General features: G+C 40.9%; 1 protein-coding gene across 7 annotated transcripts in view; it reads left to right on the forward strand.

Moving 5' to 3' along the window:
- The window catches only part of LOC110468866 (guanine nucleotide-binding protein G(I)/G(S)/G(O) subunit gamma-4), a 96,161-nt gene continuing 77,035 nt past the window's right edge, over nt 1–19,126 (forward strand). For 3 of the 7 annotated variants that reach the window (XM_085575412.1, XM_085575418.1, XM_021527092.3), the window contains exons 1-3: nt 4,547–4,701; nt 17,859–17,943; nt 18,510–18,708. In XM_085575412.1, coding sequence (XP_085431538.1) covers nt 18,517–18,708 — 192 coding nt within the window. In that variant the 5' untranslated portion in view covers nt 4,547–4,701; nt 17,859–17,943; nt 18,510–18,516. Of the gene's footprint in view, nt 909–2,227; nt 3,044–3,471; nt 4,285–4,546; nt 4,702–8,257; nt 8,383–17,858; nt 17,944–18,509; nt 18,709–19,126 lie in introns of those variants that run through there. The other 4 variants (XM_085575415.1, XM_085575416.1, XM_085575414.1 and 1 more) reach the window with 4 other exon arrangements.

Genomic DNA, 19,126 nt, shown 5'->3' on the forward strand with positions numbered 1-19,126 from the left:
TTCACCTCTTGAACTGACTCACTTCAAGAACACATCCTTTGCCTGACTGTTTGCTGCAGAACAGATGTGAGTTGTTAGACACATGACAATGTGTAACTGTAAGAGAGTATGATCTGGTGTAATTCATGCATTTACAAGTCATGAGTAGCTGCAAATTGAGACTCAAAGTCCTGTCTATACCTTTTTACACCATTTGCATTTCTCATTAGGCTTCTCTCTTTCTTTGTAGTGGGAATTAGTCTAGCTTCAAACATTTCTGCATAAATCAAGCTTTCTTACATCATCCAAACTCTCTTCACTAAAGGCAATTTAATTCTAGTTCAACATACATTGCAACCAGTGATTTACTTCTACTGTTTTTGAGTAAATTTTAAAATGGATTAATTCCTTCTAAATGGAAAAGCCAAGGTGAGTCAAAGTAAACTCACTGATTCAAAATGATAATGCAAGTAATTTTTAATTCTTTCATCTAGATTAGATGTTGAACAAATTTAGGGGTCATGCAACGTGTTTCCACCAAGCTATCTGGTTACCCCCTGTTCTGTTTTGGAAATGGGCCCTACAACCATGAGCAAAAACATCCTGATGTCAGAGTATGCTGACCAGGAATAACTGCAATGAAAAATCAAGCATGACTTGAAATCAAGTCTGCTTGGAGTAGGCAAACACAAACAAGGATTATAAACAACTAGGGAACACTTTCCACAACTCCTGTGCTTTAAGCCACTTTCGGAAGCATTTAATTTCACCTTTGCTTTCTGCCTACTAGGTAATGTTTTTCTTTTGTCTCTGGACCTTCTATACCACTGTAGCCAAACATGAAGAATGCAAACATGAAGAGTGTTCAGCCTGTATTTCCTTGTCCTTAAATTCATTCAACAGCTTACTCTTCCAGCGTTGATCTAGAGGTGAGTAGATAATCACAGACTGTTTCTCCCCATTATAGAGATAGACCCACACTAAGACTAATTCTTTTAACCATTCCTTGATTACCTAAGTGCAAAACCGTTTTTGTATTTTATTCACTATTTCGATTTTTTAAAGTAGTATAGGAATAAAAGAGTAATGTGCTTCCTTGGGAAAACAGACTGTTATTCATTCCTTGCTGAAAGGCTGCTCATCTCAGCTGACAAGGATGCCCTTTCCACAAACCACTCTGATTTAAGATAATGGACTTACAACAGATCACACATTATGTTAATTACTCCACAGTTTAAGTATTATTTTCATTATATCATTAAAACACAGACAAATTTTCCAAGACAGGTACATACTCATTGGAAAGGAGAGAAAATGAGACTGTAAAGGTAGCTAACAAAATCTAGGTCCTACATTACATTGCCTTTGCAAGGCTTTCAACTGAAACCTTTATGATGAGAGTAGATGGACCTTTATTGAAAAATGTCTGGTAGGTGCTTAAGAAACTCCAGGAGTGGACAGTGGCTCACTGAACACTAAAATTTTAGAACCATTGATCTCAATCCGCTCTCTGTGAACATTAGTACCACACACTGAAGAATTTGGGTACCAGTGTGATCTGTGCAGGTCTCAGTGCTGTGGACTTGTTCTATGGTTCAGGAGAACAGTAGGGAAATATCACTTGTATTCTTGATCCTTGCTTGTTTTCCATCTTGCTATCATCCCCACCTATGCAGAAGAGAAAGAATTATAGTAGAAACCCAGAAAGAATGACACTGAAGTGACATTCAGGTACTGTTTGTAGGATAGAGGGAGTCATCAGTGAACCAGTGATGCTAAGAAGAACCAGGTTTGATTTGACGTTACTCTGGTATGAACTGGTGTCATTCTACTCACTCTTATGGAGGTGCTGCAAATTTATATTGATGTAAATGAATGTAGAATGCTTAGGACTTTGCTGAAAAACTCTGGCTTGAAATTGAAGAGCAAGGCATAGTGTTGCATCTGTGCAGGATCTTTAATTATTGTAATTATAAAAAAAATCTGCATGGCTGAAAGGTTGTACTTTGAAGCATTCAAGTGAGAAAAACATTATCATTCTGATAAAATCTTTAATTGTCCCTACTTATCTTTCGCAACAATATTTTTAGTCCAAGCAGTTTATAAATATTTTTTTAATATACATGATAACTGTTCAGTGCAGCTCTACTTAGGCTATGGTATACTTCCCTTCTAAAGATTTTAGTAAATATCTTGTGAAGATTCACTCAGATATTTGTTCGTATGTGATGGCCAACTCTCTCCTGAAAACTTATTTTCAGTAAAATTTATGTTACCAATCTGAAATGTTCATATTCTTTGCACTGTAAAATATAATATTCCAAGGGTGAGTTGATGTGCTGTTGCCATTGACTTCATTTTCATTGCTGCTGTTACAGTTTTGCTGTACAATTACAGAAGGCAATGTACAGCCTGCTTAGTTTCACTGGTGTCCTTGAGAAACCATAGTTAATGTGCAAATGTCAAGCACTGCGTTTGTCCTGTCCTACATCTGCTTCTGAGGAAAACTTGGCAGCAGCAGAGGGAACAGCAAAGAGCCTTGGAGGTACTGGCAGGCAGGAGTTTTGTGGGAGAGGCCAACAGAAACCTCTGTCTTCAGGATGCTGTCAGCAGTGAGAAGGGACACATATGTGCATTCATCGTCTGGCAACTGTAAGATCTGAAGGAAAAATAAAGTAGTGGTATCTTTACTTTTCAGTAAACAGGAAGTCCTGGTTCAGAAGCAGAAGAGACTTCTCTTTCTTCTCAGCAGCAGGAAGTAGAGAGGATTTGTGTGGGCATTATTAGGGCAAGGACTTCCTGAGCCTGGGTTTGGGAATCTTGGCTCACTCTCCTCTCCAGTAGCTGCAGTGCCAGATTGGATGGGCTGGAGTGAATCCTACCACGTTCTCCAGGAGTTTAAAATAATCTGTCTTAAAAGTAGGATTTAATCTACCTGAATTAGCAACTAACTGTCATCTAATCTCCAGGACATCGATTGAACCACTTTTCCTCTAAGTTCTCTGTGGCCACTGAAGAGGTTTGGCTGCCTTTGAAAACCACTTATCTCTCTGAGCTTCTCAAGGTGGGTACCTAAGCGGAGACATGGGGTGCCACTGGGGCTCCCACACCTTTGGGAGCTCTGTGACTGTGCTGTGTAACCTTGCTTAGCAGTAAAGCAGTGTCAGGCTCTGTTCCCTTCCTTCCTGTTCTATGGTGTTGTAATACTGGTGGCGCTTGCCTAGGACTGCTTTTCTTGAGGGATTTAAGCAATTTTTGAGTGCAGAAGTGTTGCCTAGGTGCTTAATTCCCAGAGGTCTGGGAATTAACAGTTCTGGGGTATGCACAGCTGGTCCTTGCAGGGAAGATGCTGTCTTGGCTTGGAATAGAGATCTGTTTAGCCCAGTACCCATCTGACAGGGATAGCTTGCTCCCTGTCAATAAGGTGAGCACAAACATGAACAACAGCCAAAAGCAGGTGCTAAGGGAGAAAAATATGAAAGGTGGCCATAAGTAGATGCCAAGGGAAAAAGCAAAAGACATAGGGTGTACAGGCAGATTGAAGTTTATATTTGCAAGATTTAACTGCTGTTACCTCGTGTGTATCTAAATTTATTTTGGCAGATGGGTCCTGGGATCCTGCTCCTTGAAGCATTCCCAAGATCTGTCTCTGTCCATCCGTATAATCCTTGCAGGCAGCCTGGCTTAAGTTTTACAAAGTCAATATGACACCAAGGTAGCCAGCAGGCCCTGGGATGATAAGCGAAATGCAATTACACAGTCTTCACCAGAAAAGGCAGCAAGGGTCAGGGAGTAGGAGGCCAATGCACCAGGGAGAGGCATAAGGATGTGAGAAGGATACCGTTGTGCACCTTCTGTATGTACATTTTTTCTGATTTCAAGAATCAGGATGGTGATGCCAAACCTAGGCATGCATGAAGCATATTCTTATTAACATCACCTGTACCATATTGCTCTCACTTCCATAAAATTACTGAGTGTCCTGGATGTGCAAGGTGAATTCCTGTAGCCAGTGAGAACAGTGACATACAGTCAAGGCTCTCTATTTATTTATTTGCCTACGCGAACCTGTTCCGTGAGGGAGTTGATCGAACAGCATTCAGGGCAACCGTTTCTCCTGGGCATTCCAGCCAAGTGCCAAAGCCCAGCTCCGCAGCCGTAAACCTGCTCCAAGAATTTACTCCGAGCAAGCACCGAAACAGAGCGCAAACCCTGCGGAGCCCTTGGTGAGGCAGCGCAGCGCTGCAGTGACAGCGGCTCGCAGCAGCCGGGCAGCGCCAGCCGCCAGCGGGCGGATGGCCACGGGTACGTGACACGCATGGAAAGGGCGTTTTGAATGGTGACGCTAAAGCCGGGCAGGGTGCTGGCGGTGCTGGCGGTGGAGTGAACCGGCTTAGGGGGCACCTCCCGCCCGTCTGGCTCCCCAGCAGGAGCCGCAGGCCGGCTGTCCGTGTGGCACTCGCCGGGCGCTGTCTCGGCGCGACCACAAGAGCAGGGGCGGCCGGCAGTGCCGGGTCGCCGCGGCGCTTCCAGGGCCGCCCTTGGGCCGCCGGCCCGGCGGGCGGGGCGGGCGGGGCGGGCGCTGTGTTGCCGGGGAGACGGGGGCGGGCGGCGCGGCGGGGCCGGGCAGGAACCTCCCGCCACGGGCTGCCGGGACGCTGTCAGCGGGATAAGAGCGGAGCGAGCGGCCGGGCGCGTCGGCTGTGGCGGGGAGAGCAGCGGGTAAGGGCGGGACGGGCACGGCCACGGCGGGGGGCTCGCCTGGCGGCACGGGGCCGTGGCGGGGCGCTCAGCACAGGCCCTGCCCGCGGTTCGCGGGTTCGCGGGCCGAGGCCGGCGGCCGCGGCGGGCTGTCAGTGGCGCTGCCGCCCGGAGAGCCGCCGGCGGCTCGGGGCAGCCCGGCGGCGGCAGGAGTAGGCGGAAGGAGCCGCCGGAGGTGTCCCGGGCGGGGCCCGCCCCGCCCCGGGGCTCCCCGGCAGCGGCGGGAGCGGCGCCGCGGGCTCGGGGCCCGAGTGTTCCGGGGCCGGCCGCGGGCGCTCGGCGGCCCAGAGCGGCCCCGCTGACGTGAGGCCTCGGCCTGTGCCGAAAGGCGACGTGTGCGTTGTCCCCGTGTGCGTGTCCAGGCGGTGCGTGCGGGTTCTCCCCGCGCCCTCCCGCGTTGCCGGGCTGCTGTGCGGGTCACCGAGCACTGGGACAGATTGACTAGAGAGGCTGTGCAGTCTGCATCACTGGGGATGCTCAGGAACCGTCTGGACTCAGTCCTGTACCGCGTGCTCTAGGGTGGCCCTGCTTGAGCAGGCACCTTGGAGCAGATGCCCCGCTGTGGTCCCTTCCACCCCGGGCGCGTTCCGTGCGCGCTTCCTGCGGGGGGCAGCGCTATGCGAGCAGAGCGCGAACACAAAGCCTCTGCTGTCAGCGAGGCGTGTGCTGCAGATAAGGACTGAAGAAAAGCAAATGAGGGCTGTGCACGGGAACGCGGGAACGCGGGAACGCTGGCGGAATATACAAGAGTGGCAGCGTTTCAGCACCTGAACTGCCCTTTTTCATCCATCGAAATGGATGGACAGAGGCACGATGGAAACTCTTCTACATGTTCTTTGAGTGTGGGGAGAATGTTCAAAAATGCTTCTCCAAGAGCAGAGCAAAAATCTAAGAATTGGATATTGCTTGATGTCCCCAAAAGAACTAAAGAGCTACGTTTTACTAACATCTGCAGTGAAAGGAGAAGGCAAAAAAAGCAAGTGCATCACTTGAAGTGAAAATAAAACTTCTTGGGTAAGAGAAAGCAGAGCAATTGAAGAAATCCAGAATGAAGAAGACCAGAGGACTGGATGTCATGGCCTAGGAGCTGGAAAAGCATCTAATGTGGTTATTAATGGGACTGGCTAAAGAAGAAAATCTGGATGGCAGACTTTTTTTCTGCTTTTTTTCTTCTTACTTGTAGTGCCATGTGACTCCGTAAGACTTCATTATAAGCATCTACAGGAAACTTGGAGCTGGTGACACAAGCTTGTGTACTGTTGCCTGTTGCTGATGAGGTGGTGGGACAACTATCTGTTTTAGTCATATGTATCATAATCTTGTGCTAGGTAGCAGAAAAGAGGTGTTTGGAACAATTAACCTTTCATTGAGGAAGGATCAGATTTTGTTTGCTTGGACAAGGGACCATGCCTGCATAGAGCTTTTATCATAATGGAGCTACAGTGTGATAAGGACTCAGGAAAATATTCTTGAGTTGCCTTTTTGCCTGTATTGGCAAAAAGTCTCCCAGACCAATAATGCAAAGGAGAAGGCATTGTCTCAGGTACTTTAGAAAGTTTGTGGTTTACTGGCTCTAGGAGTTTTTGGTGGGTTTTTTGAATTAAGTGAATAAAAAATAATACTGTTTTCATATACTATCATAGGTAAGGGAAAAAAACCTCATCTTTTTCTAGAGGGTTTTAATTTAATTGTTCTTCCTTGTTGTCCTTTGGACAGAGACTCTTGCAAGCTAAAAGCATATAGCTTTTAAGGCTTTACTTTTAAAATCAAAACCAATTGCCAAAGGATTGCCAATTGCCAAGTTGTCACTTGGTTTATAAGACTATACAGATTTCTTAAGATGAGCTTTTTTGATGTCACTCACTTCCTGCCTTCCCTTTCTCCTTGCCCTGTGAATTTTTTTAACCATACTCAAAGACAGCTTTCCATCAAAAATGCTTGACTGTAAAAAGTTTTTCTGTAAGGTTAATAACCATTTCATTAAGATTCTCTTTTGATGCTTCTTTTGCTTCCTTCTTTCTTGTAGTCCCTGGTAGGTTTTTCATGTGTCACCACATCAGTTGTTAGTGCAGCTTAAGTTGGTAGGGAAAGAGTCTGCGAGTACATTGAACAATAGTATAGGATGTGTTGGAAAGTTAGACACTGGATGTGTAAACACTGGAAAAGAGAAACTGCATTCTTAACACTTACTGAAAGTAAATCGCTATTTTCATATAGTTCTTTTTACAGTCAAGCTCAAACAGCATAAGCAAATACTGTGATTCTATGTACAAGCATTTCAGGAAGCTCAGCTCTATATTTCTACTGTCAGTGATTTCTGTAATAGACCATGGTGCTTACTTATTAGTATGAAATTATACACCTGTACAGCTGGTCATTTAATAGTTTCTTTATATTCAGAATTTTGCCATTGCCATGGTGGTCTCTTTTCAAATAAGAAAATATTGCCTATGGAGAAAATCTGAAGCAAAACTAATTTTGATGCTTGTTTTTTGAGGGCAGAAGAGAGCAAAGGGAATGTAGGGTGAAATGATTATTTTGTAAGAGGATTCTGCTGCACCCGGAAGTGCTGTGCAGAACATGCCTGCTTGTCCTCTGTTGGTGAATTTCAGTTCTTTTCGGTGTACAGCTGTCGTTGACAAGACCACACTAATACCCATTTTATTCCTTTTTGGGGAATTATCGGGCTTTGATGCCCTTAGCTAAGAACTGTAGTAGCTATTGCTTGAATTATTGCTACTCCATCTTTTTTGCTATGATTGTTGGGGAATTGGATTATATTGTTAGAAAAGGATTGTAATGTGCAGTGGAAGGAGGCCTTTATGTATATATACCTGGGGTTACTTAATTTTTGTTTTCTTTTCCAGTTCAGAGATAGTTGTGAGACTATCAGGTAGTCTGGCAAATTATTGCTTGCTGAAGGTTCATGGGCCTTTGGGTAGTATCAAGTAGTTGAGCTGGTGTTATTACAGCCGTTGGTTCCTGTGACAGCTCTGATCTGAGGATGGTACACCTGGGACAAGATCAGGTAGAAGAGACTTGAGGTCTTCTGTTGTGTGATTTGGATTGGTTTGTCTGAGCTTGCTAAGCTGATTGTGGCACTTGTTACTGCTGAAGGAGGAAATTCCCTCCTGCAGCCTTCCCTTCACTGACAGTGACAGCTGCATGATCCCTCAATATGGCAATTCAACAACAACAAATCCAGCTGAAAAAGCTAGTTTTCTGGAAAGCTGTCGAGGTGGGCCACTTCAAGAAGGAGCTGGATGAGTGCAGTGCTGGAGATAAAAGGAAGAGAGGAGTTGCTGGGGAAGAACAGAAGCACCTTCTTGCTAGTCCTGTGTTGTCAGGTGGGCTGAGCTGTCTTGTATAACTCTACCCTAGCTGCATTTTGGGAGATGGGGGCTTTTACTGAGGTTCAGCAGTGTTTTGATTCAGCTGTCATGGTCTGTTGAGAAGAACTAATAAAGCAGCGTGGTATGTGCCAGATCAGGTTTTCTTTTCCTCTGTTTACATTCAGGTCTTGCGTTTGATCATGGCTCTCAGGGACTTGGAAATTAGTGCAAGGTGAAGTCTTGCTTCCAGATGGAGCACTCTATGCAGAAGTGATACTGGAATGCGTGATGGGAAAGGAGAAGGCTGTGTGTAATTCTTGAATTTTTTCCTGCTGTAAGTTATTAGGTCTTTAGTTCATGTTTGTAGCCTGGGGTCTGATTAAAATCTCTTTTTATGGGAAGTCAGTTTTTTTGTACCAATTATTTAAGTAGAAGTGTGAGTCTTCTCGGTGTGATTTTTTGGTAACTGTGTTATGTGAAGATACAGAATAAATCTGATGCTGAGTAAGAGCAAGATGGAGAAAACCCTGCGAAATTCCTTAGCTTATGTTGGAGAGGGATAGGTGTGTAATCCATGTGATGGTGAAGTCCTGGAATAGTGCCATGTCTTGGTGCCTGTACCTGCTGGAACTTCTGTTGTATCTTTGTTTTGGGTATTTCTCTAAATAAAGTTCCCCTAGGTTTTTTTTTAGTCACTACTACACGTTTAATCTTCCTTCATATTCTGCTCCTCATGGATTTTGTGACTTTGGTGTGTTACAAAGGAGCCAGGGCATCTATTCTGCTTCTCTCTCTTCTGTTTCTTAAGTAAGTTTCTCCCCCATAAGTAAGTCCATGCTGCCTGCTCTTGCTGTGAGATTTTGCAGTGACCATGCCATGGGAAGCACTGAAAGGATTGTCTTCTGTACTTCTCTGCTTGTGTAGCTTCCTGCAGGCATCTGGGGCTTGCCTGGTGACACTTGTGTTTGTATGGGGGTGCTGAGGCACTGTGGGAATTACTCTCACTTATATTGTGAAAGAGCTTTTCTGCACTTCCTGGATAATTTAAAAGGTGGGAAGTGGAAGGCAAGTCATGAATAGTGGTTTATGAAAGATGGTGGAAGACTCATGCCTGTTAGACTGCGTCTGTCAGATACTTGCTCAACCACTCTGACAATCTCAGCTAATTCTCATGTTTATGAATTCTTTGCTCTCTTTTCCTGCGCCTGATCAGTTAGAAGTTGCCATCATGCTCCATGGTGAAGTATGGGAGCATGAAGTACTAACTGTGAGGTGGGAGGAGGGAGTTTCTGATTTTTTTTTCAGCTTTTGACAGTAGAGGAAAACCTTTCTGTTCTCCCAAGAGAAACTGGAAAGATGAAATGTTAGGAGGAATTACTGTCAGTTATTGCCAAATGCAAGGATTTGTTGGAAGTATTAAAACTGATGTTAACTTCTGTGCAGTTTTATTTCAGCAAACACTCGACATCATATATTTTTCTGTAGTATTGTGGAGGCATTTACCAAAGATTCACGTTCTTTGGGGGAGTAAATGACAAAAAAATGTAACTAGATCTGTTAACTTCAGTAAGCTACTGATTTGATAGACCTTAGTGTATTAACTAAAAGATGCAGAAAGAGTAATGGAAACAGCAATCTGAAGGAATGAATAGCTCTCAATACCTTAATTCTGAAAAAAATGTGAATTAATAAGGAAAACATTTAAGATGTAGATCAAGAAATATTCCTGATAGCTTATAATTCTGTTGCAAGACCTGATAAAAATCCAGCAATATAATAATTGTTAAAAGATTTCAAAAATTGACCTCTGTCCAGTCAACCAAAGCTGTGCTAGTCTGTTGGAAGGCAAGAGTTTAACAGTCACAGTTTCCAAGAATTGAGATAAAATGTTATGATTTGCTGTAGAGAAAACAAAGCAAAATCCCTCCAGTGTAAAACTGTGTGCTACATGATTATCATTAATTTTTTTTGTATTACTTGCATCTTTCAATGATACAGGGAGTTTTGAGTCAGTGAGAAATGTGTAGTTTCATTTTTTATTTGCATGTTTCAATTAAGGAGAGATCAAAGGAAAGAAAAAAACTTCCTTCATGTGTCTGAATATCTGGTGGAAATGCTGGGGAGGGGGGACGTGCGGGAGTACTTTCCGCTCCAGAAGGTACTCCTAATTACTCCAGGACTATTTTTAGAAGCATAAATTACATCAGTTACAAAGCAAATTTGATTCTTGGAGTCCCACTAAGTCCTTAGCATTTGCAGCAAAAATGATCATATGATGTTTGCTTACTGAAAATACTACTTGGCTCCATATGCACCTTCATCTGGCATACTTTGTGCATCTTAGTAGTGTAAAATCTTTCTACCAAAGTATTCATGAGTAATACACATTTATAATTGGGGACTTCCTTCTTTGGCACTATTTTTTTCTTTGCATTGTGGATGGATTAAAGGTTTACTCTGGTGATTCAGCATTTTGTTAAGTGCTTGCTATCTATAATAGGTATATCAGGAAACGTCATATTTTTGGTCACTATTATATGTAGTGTAATTATTTATTATAATTTTCCTGTTGGAGTTTGTGCTCCTTGGCTAATTTGGAGTGTTGTTTAAACTTCAAAAGTAAGTTAAAAATCCTAGCTGTTCCTTATTTGCATTTCCATTGGAGAAAAGCTACGTAAAGTGAGATGATGTGAGTCATTTTGTCTGTAGTTGTCTGGAATGTTGACTGGGTCATCTGGGTCCACTTCAGTGCATCAGGGGCTGGTGAATCAAATGCCTCTTTGCTGTAAAGCCTGGAAGAAATACAGGGTCTGCTTCCCTAACACCACTGAAGCTGTTTTCACTTTGTAAAGAAGCTGGCATACTGAGCTTAACAGGAATAGCAGTATATTTCACTCTCTGATATTTGGGTAACTTTTTAAATTGCCACTTTTAGAAAGGTTTACCTGCTGTTTTGTCTGCATCTGACAGCTAATAAAAAATACCAACTTCACTGATTGGTTTTAAAGCTTCAGAAGTGTAAGTAGGCTTCAGCCCTTTAATGTTTTTGGGTTTTCTTTAAACCTCTGATAATTGATCTTCCCCTCTTATTTAATTGCTCTTAGTGGGTACTTTTAGTCACAATGTCAAAACTGATCTTAAGCACTTTGTAATTTTAATCTTCTCACTACTAAGCTTTCATTTAGGATAGCCTTTACTCATTCATATTGCTTCCACAACAGTGCCTCAAGCACTCAAGAGTGCTCAAATCTTTACTTCTTCTCTTTCTCCAAGCATGGGTACAATCCAAGTGTATAAGATTATAAGTTACAAAAAGTTTTGTATGATCCTCTAGATCACAGCTTGAGCAGACATAGGTTGTTCAAAATGCAGGGTGGTCTGCATACTTGTAAAGTGGCCCCAGCTATATTCGCAGAGGCCACACTGTCTCCAGGAGTGTGGATTAATGTAAGAGCATGTCACAAAGTCTGCCTGGTCATGCAGGGCTGGTCTCTGTTGGCTCAGTACTGGAGACAGTGGCACTGAACTTCTGACCTACCTGCTGTGCCAGACTGCTGCTTTCATTTCAATTTGCAGAGTCTGTGGAAGTTAGTCTTGATCTTTAGTTTTAGTTGTTACTGTGCAGCCATGACTGTTAAGGCTTGCTTGTAGTCTGGTCTGCAGTTAAAGTATCAAACCTAAAGTATGGAAGAAGGTATTTAGAAGTATTACTTATATATATCTTAATTTAGGGAAGAACTTGTTAGCACTCTGACTAGTGCTCAGAACAAGGCTCACTTAGGAGCATTGCCTTGCTACTGCCAAATGTTTCACAGATGATCTTCATCCTTCATTTTTCATTTGTAAGAACTTACTGGTCTTTTGTAGATTCCACCTTGTGGTGGAATAGTTGTCAGTTCCTTCCTTTAGTACCATGTGTTTGCAGAGGTGTTGGCCTCTGACACTTTAGATAAGATCTGAAAGAGAGCCTAGTCTTCAAGCCTACTAACAAAGCTTGACACCAGCATTTTCATGGTATTGGTAGCAGCATTGTATTCTTTAGTGCTTTTTAGCTGATGTCCATGATAGCAGGCATATTTGTTTTTGACAGAGTTGGTGCTGCAATGATTATCTTTGAAGGCTCCCAGCTTTGCCAGTGCCTCTTCTAAGGAATGCTTACTCTCAGTACCAGTATGCAGTGGTCTGAAATATGAAAATTTTAAATGAACTAGAATGGATTTAATTTGGCTAACAACTATGTTGTAGTTAATGATTTTGGATAGTAGAAGACCACAGTCTCAGCATAAACTTGAGTATAGCATATGTACAGGGCTAATGTCTAACTTGAGTGTAGGTGGTTATTTGAGAGCCTGTCTTTCATTAGTGTTGTACTTTTTATCTTGTTAGATGAATCATTTCTTTTTTTTTTTTTGCTTGATTTCAGGTGTGACAAGAATGTATTCACAGGTGTTTCATATTGTTTGATGACTAAATAAAATTCCACATGAAATTGAGAAGCTGTCTCAAAGCACTTGTCTAATACACAGCTAGCCATTCTTCGCCATTAACTCTATCTCAGTGGTATTTCCCCCAGATTCAAAAGGAGGAAATTACTGATAATCTGGTAATTTGTAAAGGAATACTGTTCTTCATAACTCAAGGCAGAACCTGAGAACCTGCTGAATTTTAGCAAGAAAAAAATGTCCCAAGATGACATTTTAGAAACTGTTGAAGAGAAAAACATGAACTGGGGATTGTGTGTTGTATGTAAACAAGAATAATGTGTACATGTTAATCTGAGATACCTCCGAGTTATGTTTCTAATATTTAAAGCTGGTTTCACCAATAGTTATGCTAGACAAGTGAAATTCATGAAACATTACTTCCTGAAGCAGTTGTGCTAGGGAGAGCAGACATAAACACTCACGGGTCAGGATATATGGCAGGCAGCTGATTAAACACTAGCAAATACATTATAGGTTACATTTTGAAAGAATGCATTGACCAAGTTTTGGAAGAATAGTCTGAAGCAATCTTTGTGCCCAAAGACATCACTCATGAGTTTGATTTCAAACTATCAGAAAAACCTGAGGCCTGAAAATCCATGGAAAATTATAATTTGTGAGTAAGCAAGGGTTTGGCTTTTTCTTATGCTGCTGCATGGTGCACCGCAGGTCTGGGTCTTGATCAGAATGATGATAGCTCTGAAACTGTTTCTGAGAAGGTGACCTGCATGCACCTGCTGCAATGCCTCTGTGTATCTCAAAGTGTCTGTAGCCGTGGGTATGTTTGCTGACTTGATTTTATAAATATATATATATATATATGAATGACAGGTATTTTGGAAAGCACCCATTTCTTTTTTTTTTTTTTTTTTTTTTTAACAAACCTGGCTTATTACTTGTCTAAGCTCATTTGGTTTTTCCCCTTGGCATTCCTATTCTACATGGGGAATGGCTAGTTTAGCCATCATGTCCGTATTCCCTAACCATACACAATATGAAAAAAAAATATTTTTATTTCTTTAAGGATTGTTACTTTCAGTAAGCACAGATAATTCCTTTCAATATTTTTTTTTCAGTGTAAGCTTGCACAATGCTTGCACATCCACAAGAGGTAGAAATTTTCTAATTCTCAGGTTGTATAAGCACTGAGCTTCATTAATTAAATTTTTAATACCATGGCAGAAGAACACAAGTAAACAACATACTTATGGAAGGCTTACAATACTTGGAGAAGCAGGACTCTCAAACTTCAGGTGTTGCAAGACAAACATCCCTCTTACCTGAGATGGGAGTTGATACATAAAGTGGCAATATTAAGATTATACAGACATAAACACACTTGTGTATTAGGAAACATCATTACTCTGATAGACTCACCATACTTTTGAGGGTTCATTAAAATAATACTTGTTTACTGTCTTGTGCACTTGACATACTTCCCTGGCTCATTAAAAGGACTGTGCATGTGTTATTTATCCAAACATACCAAGCATTTTTGGTTTTCACTTTTTTTTTTTTTGCTCTGGGGGAGAGACTCTGAATAACTTGTTCAGGAATAGTATTGACCTAGTGAATTATGTGTAAGGCTTAAAGCTGGTTACTGAACTCCTTGATGAAATCAAGGACTTGGTCAGAAATAGCACTGTGCCAAAAAAAATTGACACCTACCTGCAGCCTTATAATAAATTCTGTATGTTAAGAGGTTTTTTCATGTGCAATGTCATGGTTGGAACAGCACTGCCTTAGTATGTGATAGGTTTTCTGCTTCTGTAACCACAAATAGTTAATAAATAATAGCGGAGGACAGTGCAGAAAGTGGTTGAAAATATTAAGCAGGAGGTCTTCTGTGGAGCTGGAATGTTGCCTGGTATGTTTGTTTTGAGAATGATTCAAACTTAAAAGGTCTTGGTTTTGCTCTTTGCTCATGTTTTTGACCGAGTTGTTGGATGGTTAGTAAATTTTGCTGTGTTTTGTAAACTATTCTTTTGGATGACTGCCCTGCATCAGTAATGCAGAGCATCAAAGTGTCTCAGGCTTTCTGACAGTCTCTGCTCAAACTACAGGTTCCTCTTTTCTTTCTGTCTCTGTGTTGCTCCTGCTGTGTGACCTATTTTGGCCATGTCAGCTGGGTATTTCTTTCCAGCTTGTGTAAAGTGTTGAATCACACCAAAAGAACAGAAAATGAAGGATGCTGATTTCAGTGATGCATTACTTTGAGCCTTCATTTGCATTTTCTCACCACGTACAGATTTCAAGGCAACACTGTACTTCCCATTTTATTCCAGGCCACACTAGATATGTATTACTCTGTTGCATGCTCTCTTGCACTTTCTTTTCCTTCCCAGTTTGCACAAAGGATTTCATTCTTAGTCTAATTGTTAGTGATTTTCTTTAACCAGACAATCAAAACTGCTGTCTGCTACTCAATTTCTGCAACAACCTGACAGTCTTTGCTACAATAGCTGAAGCCTCCTGTGGAATTTCTTAGTAACATGCTGATGCTCTTCATTATGTATGTGTCCTCTGCTAACAGAAGTTTGAGCTTAAGTTGAAAGCTTAACCCCAGACTAAATCTTACTAAATAATGATAGATATATAAATGTTAAAATCCTTGAAAAGGTAACAAGCATACTCTCCAGAGCATAAACATTAGGTACAAGCAATGAGGCTAGAATAAGCATTTGCTGTTTGAAATGAGTACTGTATAAACTAAATGTAGTGTTTGTTGACCAGAGGTTACCTGTGTGTGTTTATATATATATATATATACACTTTATTCTAGAGAATGGGTGAAAAGGCTACAAGGTTTGAACTGGAGGCCAGAAAAAACTGGATTGCACAATGTCTTACAGAAACTAAGGGATTTTTCAAAGCACTGGTTTTAATAGCTGCTGAAAAAGCAACTTCATTGCAGTCTGTACTTAAAAGGACTTGTAGCCATGCCGTGCCTGGTCAATGTTTCTTTCTTACCTGAAACAGAAAACTAGGGAAGGTAAATAAATTAACAACTTCCTGTAGCTGAATGTTACTTAGTTCTCTTTTACTCCTGCTATAGCTGTTGGGCAACAGTTTCTGCAAGTAACAAACTAGTATTATGGGCTTTTGAATTAGTACTGTATTTTATTATGATGCTGCTGTTTGCTGGACATTCCAGGCCTTTCTGGGCAACATATTGTTGAAAACATAACTAAGGAAAAGGCTCAGTTTGCTTTAGTATACAGAGTACTAGTTCTGACTCTTTGCTTTTGTTGCATTTTCTTCTTTCCACAAATTCTGTTGTTAGAGATAACATCTAATAATTAGCACAGTGCAAATTTAGTATGTTAATGTTTCAGTATTCAAGATTGCTCAACTTGTCTTAGAGCTTCATCCTTGTAAGGACAATTTTGGTATTCTCTTTCAAAGTCCAGTGAACTACAAGACAGTCTTACACTAAGGTGCTCAGTTGATTAGCAACTTCATAAAAATGGAAAGTAGTTCAGAAAATACAATTTTCAGGTGCAAGAAATTGATTTCTACCACACCGGTAAATAGGAAATAACTCCCTTGAGAGGTGGGGCTGAAAGGGGCCAGAAGGTATACATGATACAGGTTGAATTATGAGCATGATGCAAAAATAGGCATGAAAAGGGCAGAAGAATATAAAATTATTTGCAATTAAGTGGTTTTTTTTTTTAACTTGTGGGTTTTTTCCTTTTATAAATAAATACTATGTAGTAGAGGTGTTTTTTATGAAATATAATAGTCATATTCTTCTAGCAAATTAAATTATTCTTTTTTTTTTTTTTTAGAGCTGACTATGTGAAGCCCTCACACATGGAATATTTCAGAACTGTAAAACTGTTAAGGTCTCATTGGGACTGTGTACAATGTTCCAGTAGGTTTCTTTCTGCTCTCAAACAGCTTAGTTAGGTTTTATCATCATCTGCTGCCAAATATAAGTTTATGCTGTCAGTCTGTATAAAAACTTCATTGCAGGAAAATAAATGGGTACAACTCGGAACTAGCTAGCACTTGTTGAAACAACTCCTAAAAGAAGTGCCCCATTATCCAGCATAGTATCTCTTTACAGTTTTTTTTTCTGCACTATAGAGTCAGAGCATCTTAATTCCTTACCCATCCTATATTAAATAATTGTGTTAAGAATATATGCCTAATGTCTTTTTGTGTTAATGGCAACAAAATTGTACTTTATCTTACTACTGATACTGGGAATCCACCCTTTTGCTAGAATATGGCAATGTATGTTAAATCCATGAAACCAGGCAAGCAGCGCAGAAACCTGGAGACTGAAGCCTCAGCTGGAAGGACACAAAAACCTGATGGACAGCTTATCTCTATGTTTGTTACTCTGGTGCAACTGTAAAACCACTAGCTGCTTAAACTATTCTATTTCAATAAATTGTGACAATTAGCTGAATGTGTAAGTTAGTTTTTTGTGAGGCTGGATGAAACATGTTTCCTAGTGGTCAAAGGGAGGCCAATTATTAGGTGCTTGTCTGGGTAACATACAGTGTTTGTCTCTTTCCTTAAGGAAGTCTGTCATGTATCATTCATGCTCATCATAAACTTTAAGCTGAAATTTTTACTTACCTGCCATCTGAGAATGCTAAATCAATTAATTTAGTGTTTGTCTTTCCTTTTTTTCCTGTCCCCATCTGTTGCGTTTTGTTTTTCTCACAATTAACTGTGGATGTAATAAATGTCTTCTGAGTCCTCATATAGAGACCTTTAGTAGTTTAATGTTTTTGAGGCTTTTCTTGGTTTTTACCCTTTGCATTCCCAGTGATAAATTTTCAGTTGATGAGTTTCCCACTGACAAATTTTCAGTTCTTATTAACTACATCTTCCCCAGTGCTTAGTGTAATAGAGAATTGGTATTCTGTCAGGATAGACTAGGAGAGATTTAGGATGCATTTGCATCAACACCTGACTGCATAATTCTGTTCTCCTTCTACCCCTCACTTGTACCTGGAGCTGCAAGTTTTTCTAATGTTATATATACAGGTGGTGATCACTACATCCTCATACTGTTTCTGGAGGGAATTATTTAAACCTGTGTACCTGGCTCATTTTCCATTTGACAGACTGATGGATTATATTATATTAACTTATCTCATGTATGCCGATTTTTTTCTCTGTAATAGGATTTCAGCTGTACACAATCTTAAGCTAAAAGTGAAAACCAGGGCTTTAAAGCTCAAAAAAACCTCACGAACTCTTCCTAAGTTTCAAACAGCTGTCATAAAATAACTTTTAAAAAATCCTATTAACAATGATATTTTTCTCTTTTTAAAAACAGGTGAACCAAGAGTGATATTTCCAGAATATATTTGCTTGTCCTTCTAGATAGGAGATAAATGTGTTAAGCTGGCAAAGTGATTCTGGTAAGAATTTTTTCGCTACTTCTACAGTGAATGGCATTATAAGTATTTGCAATTTTGCTACTAGAAGGAGCTTTCTGTACCATTAGTGCAAACAAACTTGCTTTTACTTTCAAGGTCTTATTTTTTACCTAATAATTACATATTAACCCATTAACCCATCTGGTATATTTAAATGTTACATTGAAAATTATTTGGCCTTTTTTTTTTTTTGTTTGTTTGCACATTCCATGCTTGGATATGATGAAATATATGAGTGCTACAGCACATTTAACTCCTTCTATTTCTGTATAAAGAGCTGCAGTAAAAGCTTCAGAGTATTTTGCTTGTATTGGGGGTCCTGGGCTGTTAGCTAAAGTTTTCACTGAAATTCTCTAAGTTTGTTCTTTTCTTTCCCTTCTACCCTACATGGGTATATTGATTCCTCAGCTCATCAGACGCTGTCTTTTGGAAGGGGTGAGGTACAGGGAAGAACCTTTCCTGTATCTTTCCCTTCTTTCCCCCAGTCTTTGTCTATAAGGAATGTATTTTCTGATGAAGTTAATTTCTGCACCTTCCTCTATTTACAGCTCAGACATGAGCAGTGCCAGTAACTCACTGGCACGGGAATTCTTGACTGATGTCAACAGCCTGTGCAATGCAGTGGTACAGAGGACAGAAGCCAAGGAGGATGAAGAAGAAGAAACTCATATGGCAGCACTGGGACAATACTTAGTTCAAGGCCGTGGGTTTATTTTGCTTACCACTCTGAACTCAATAATTGATCAGGTAGTAGCTTTTCTTAAGGGGTTATAGTTTTTGTATTGAGCTTTGACTGTGTGGATTTGTCTGGCTCACGTTGATTGCTCTTGGTACTGGTTTGCTTTCCTTTTTGTGGAGAGTGCATGAGTTAATTGGGAATACTCGAAATTCAAAAAGATATGTTGTAGTTGCATTCTGTCCTTCAGTGGGAGCAGAAAATGGAAAACTAGGTAATCGTAGACCTGTTTGCCAGCTCATATTTGACTAAGGCATGTGTGAAGTTCAAGTGCAATAGCTGGGTGGAAAGAGACTTTGGCTGCATGTCCCAGAGTCATGTAAAGTGCCAAAATGCTTGAGTCAGCTTTGTGTATGAAAGTTATTGTTCTTTAGGACTGAAACCATTCTGATAGTGCTACAACGCATCCCATAAAAAAATGGTGTTTGA

This window comes from Lonchura striata, chromosome 3 (assembly GCF_050655825.1).
Source record: "Lonchura striata isolate lonStrDom1 chromosome 3, ASM5065582v1, whole genome shotgun sequence".
NCBI classification, from domain to species: Eukaryota; Metazoa; Chordata; class Aves; order Passeriformes; family Estrildidae; genus Lonchura; species Lonchura striata.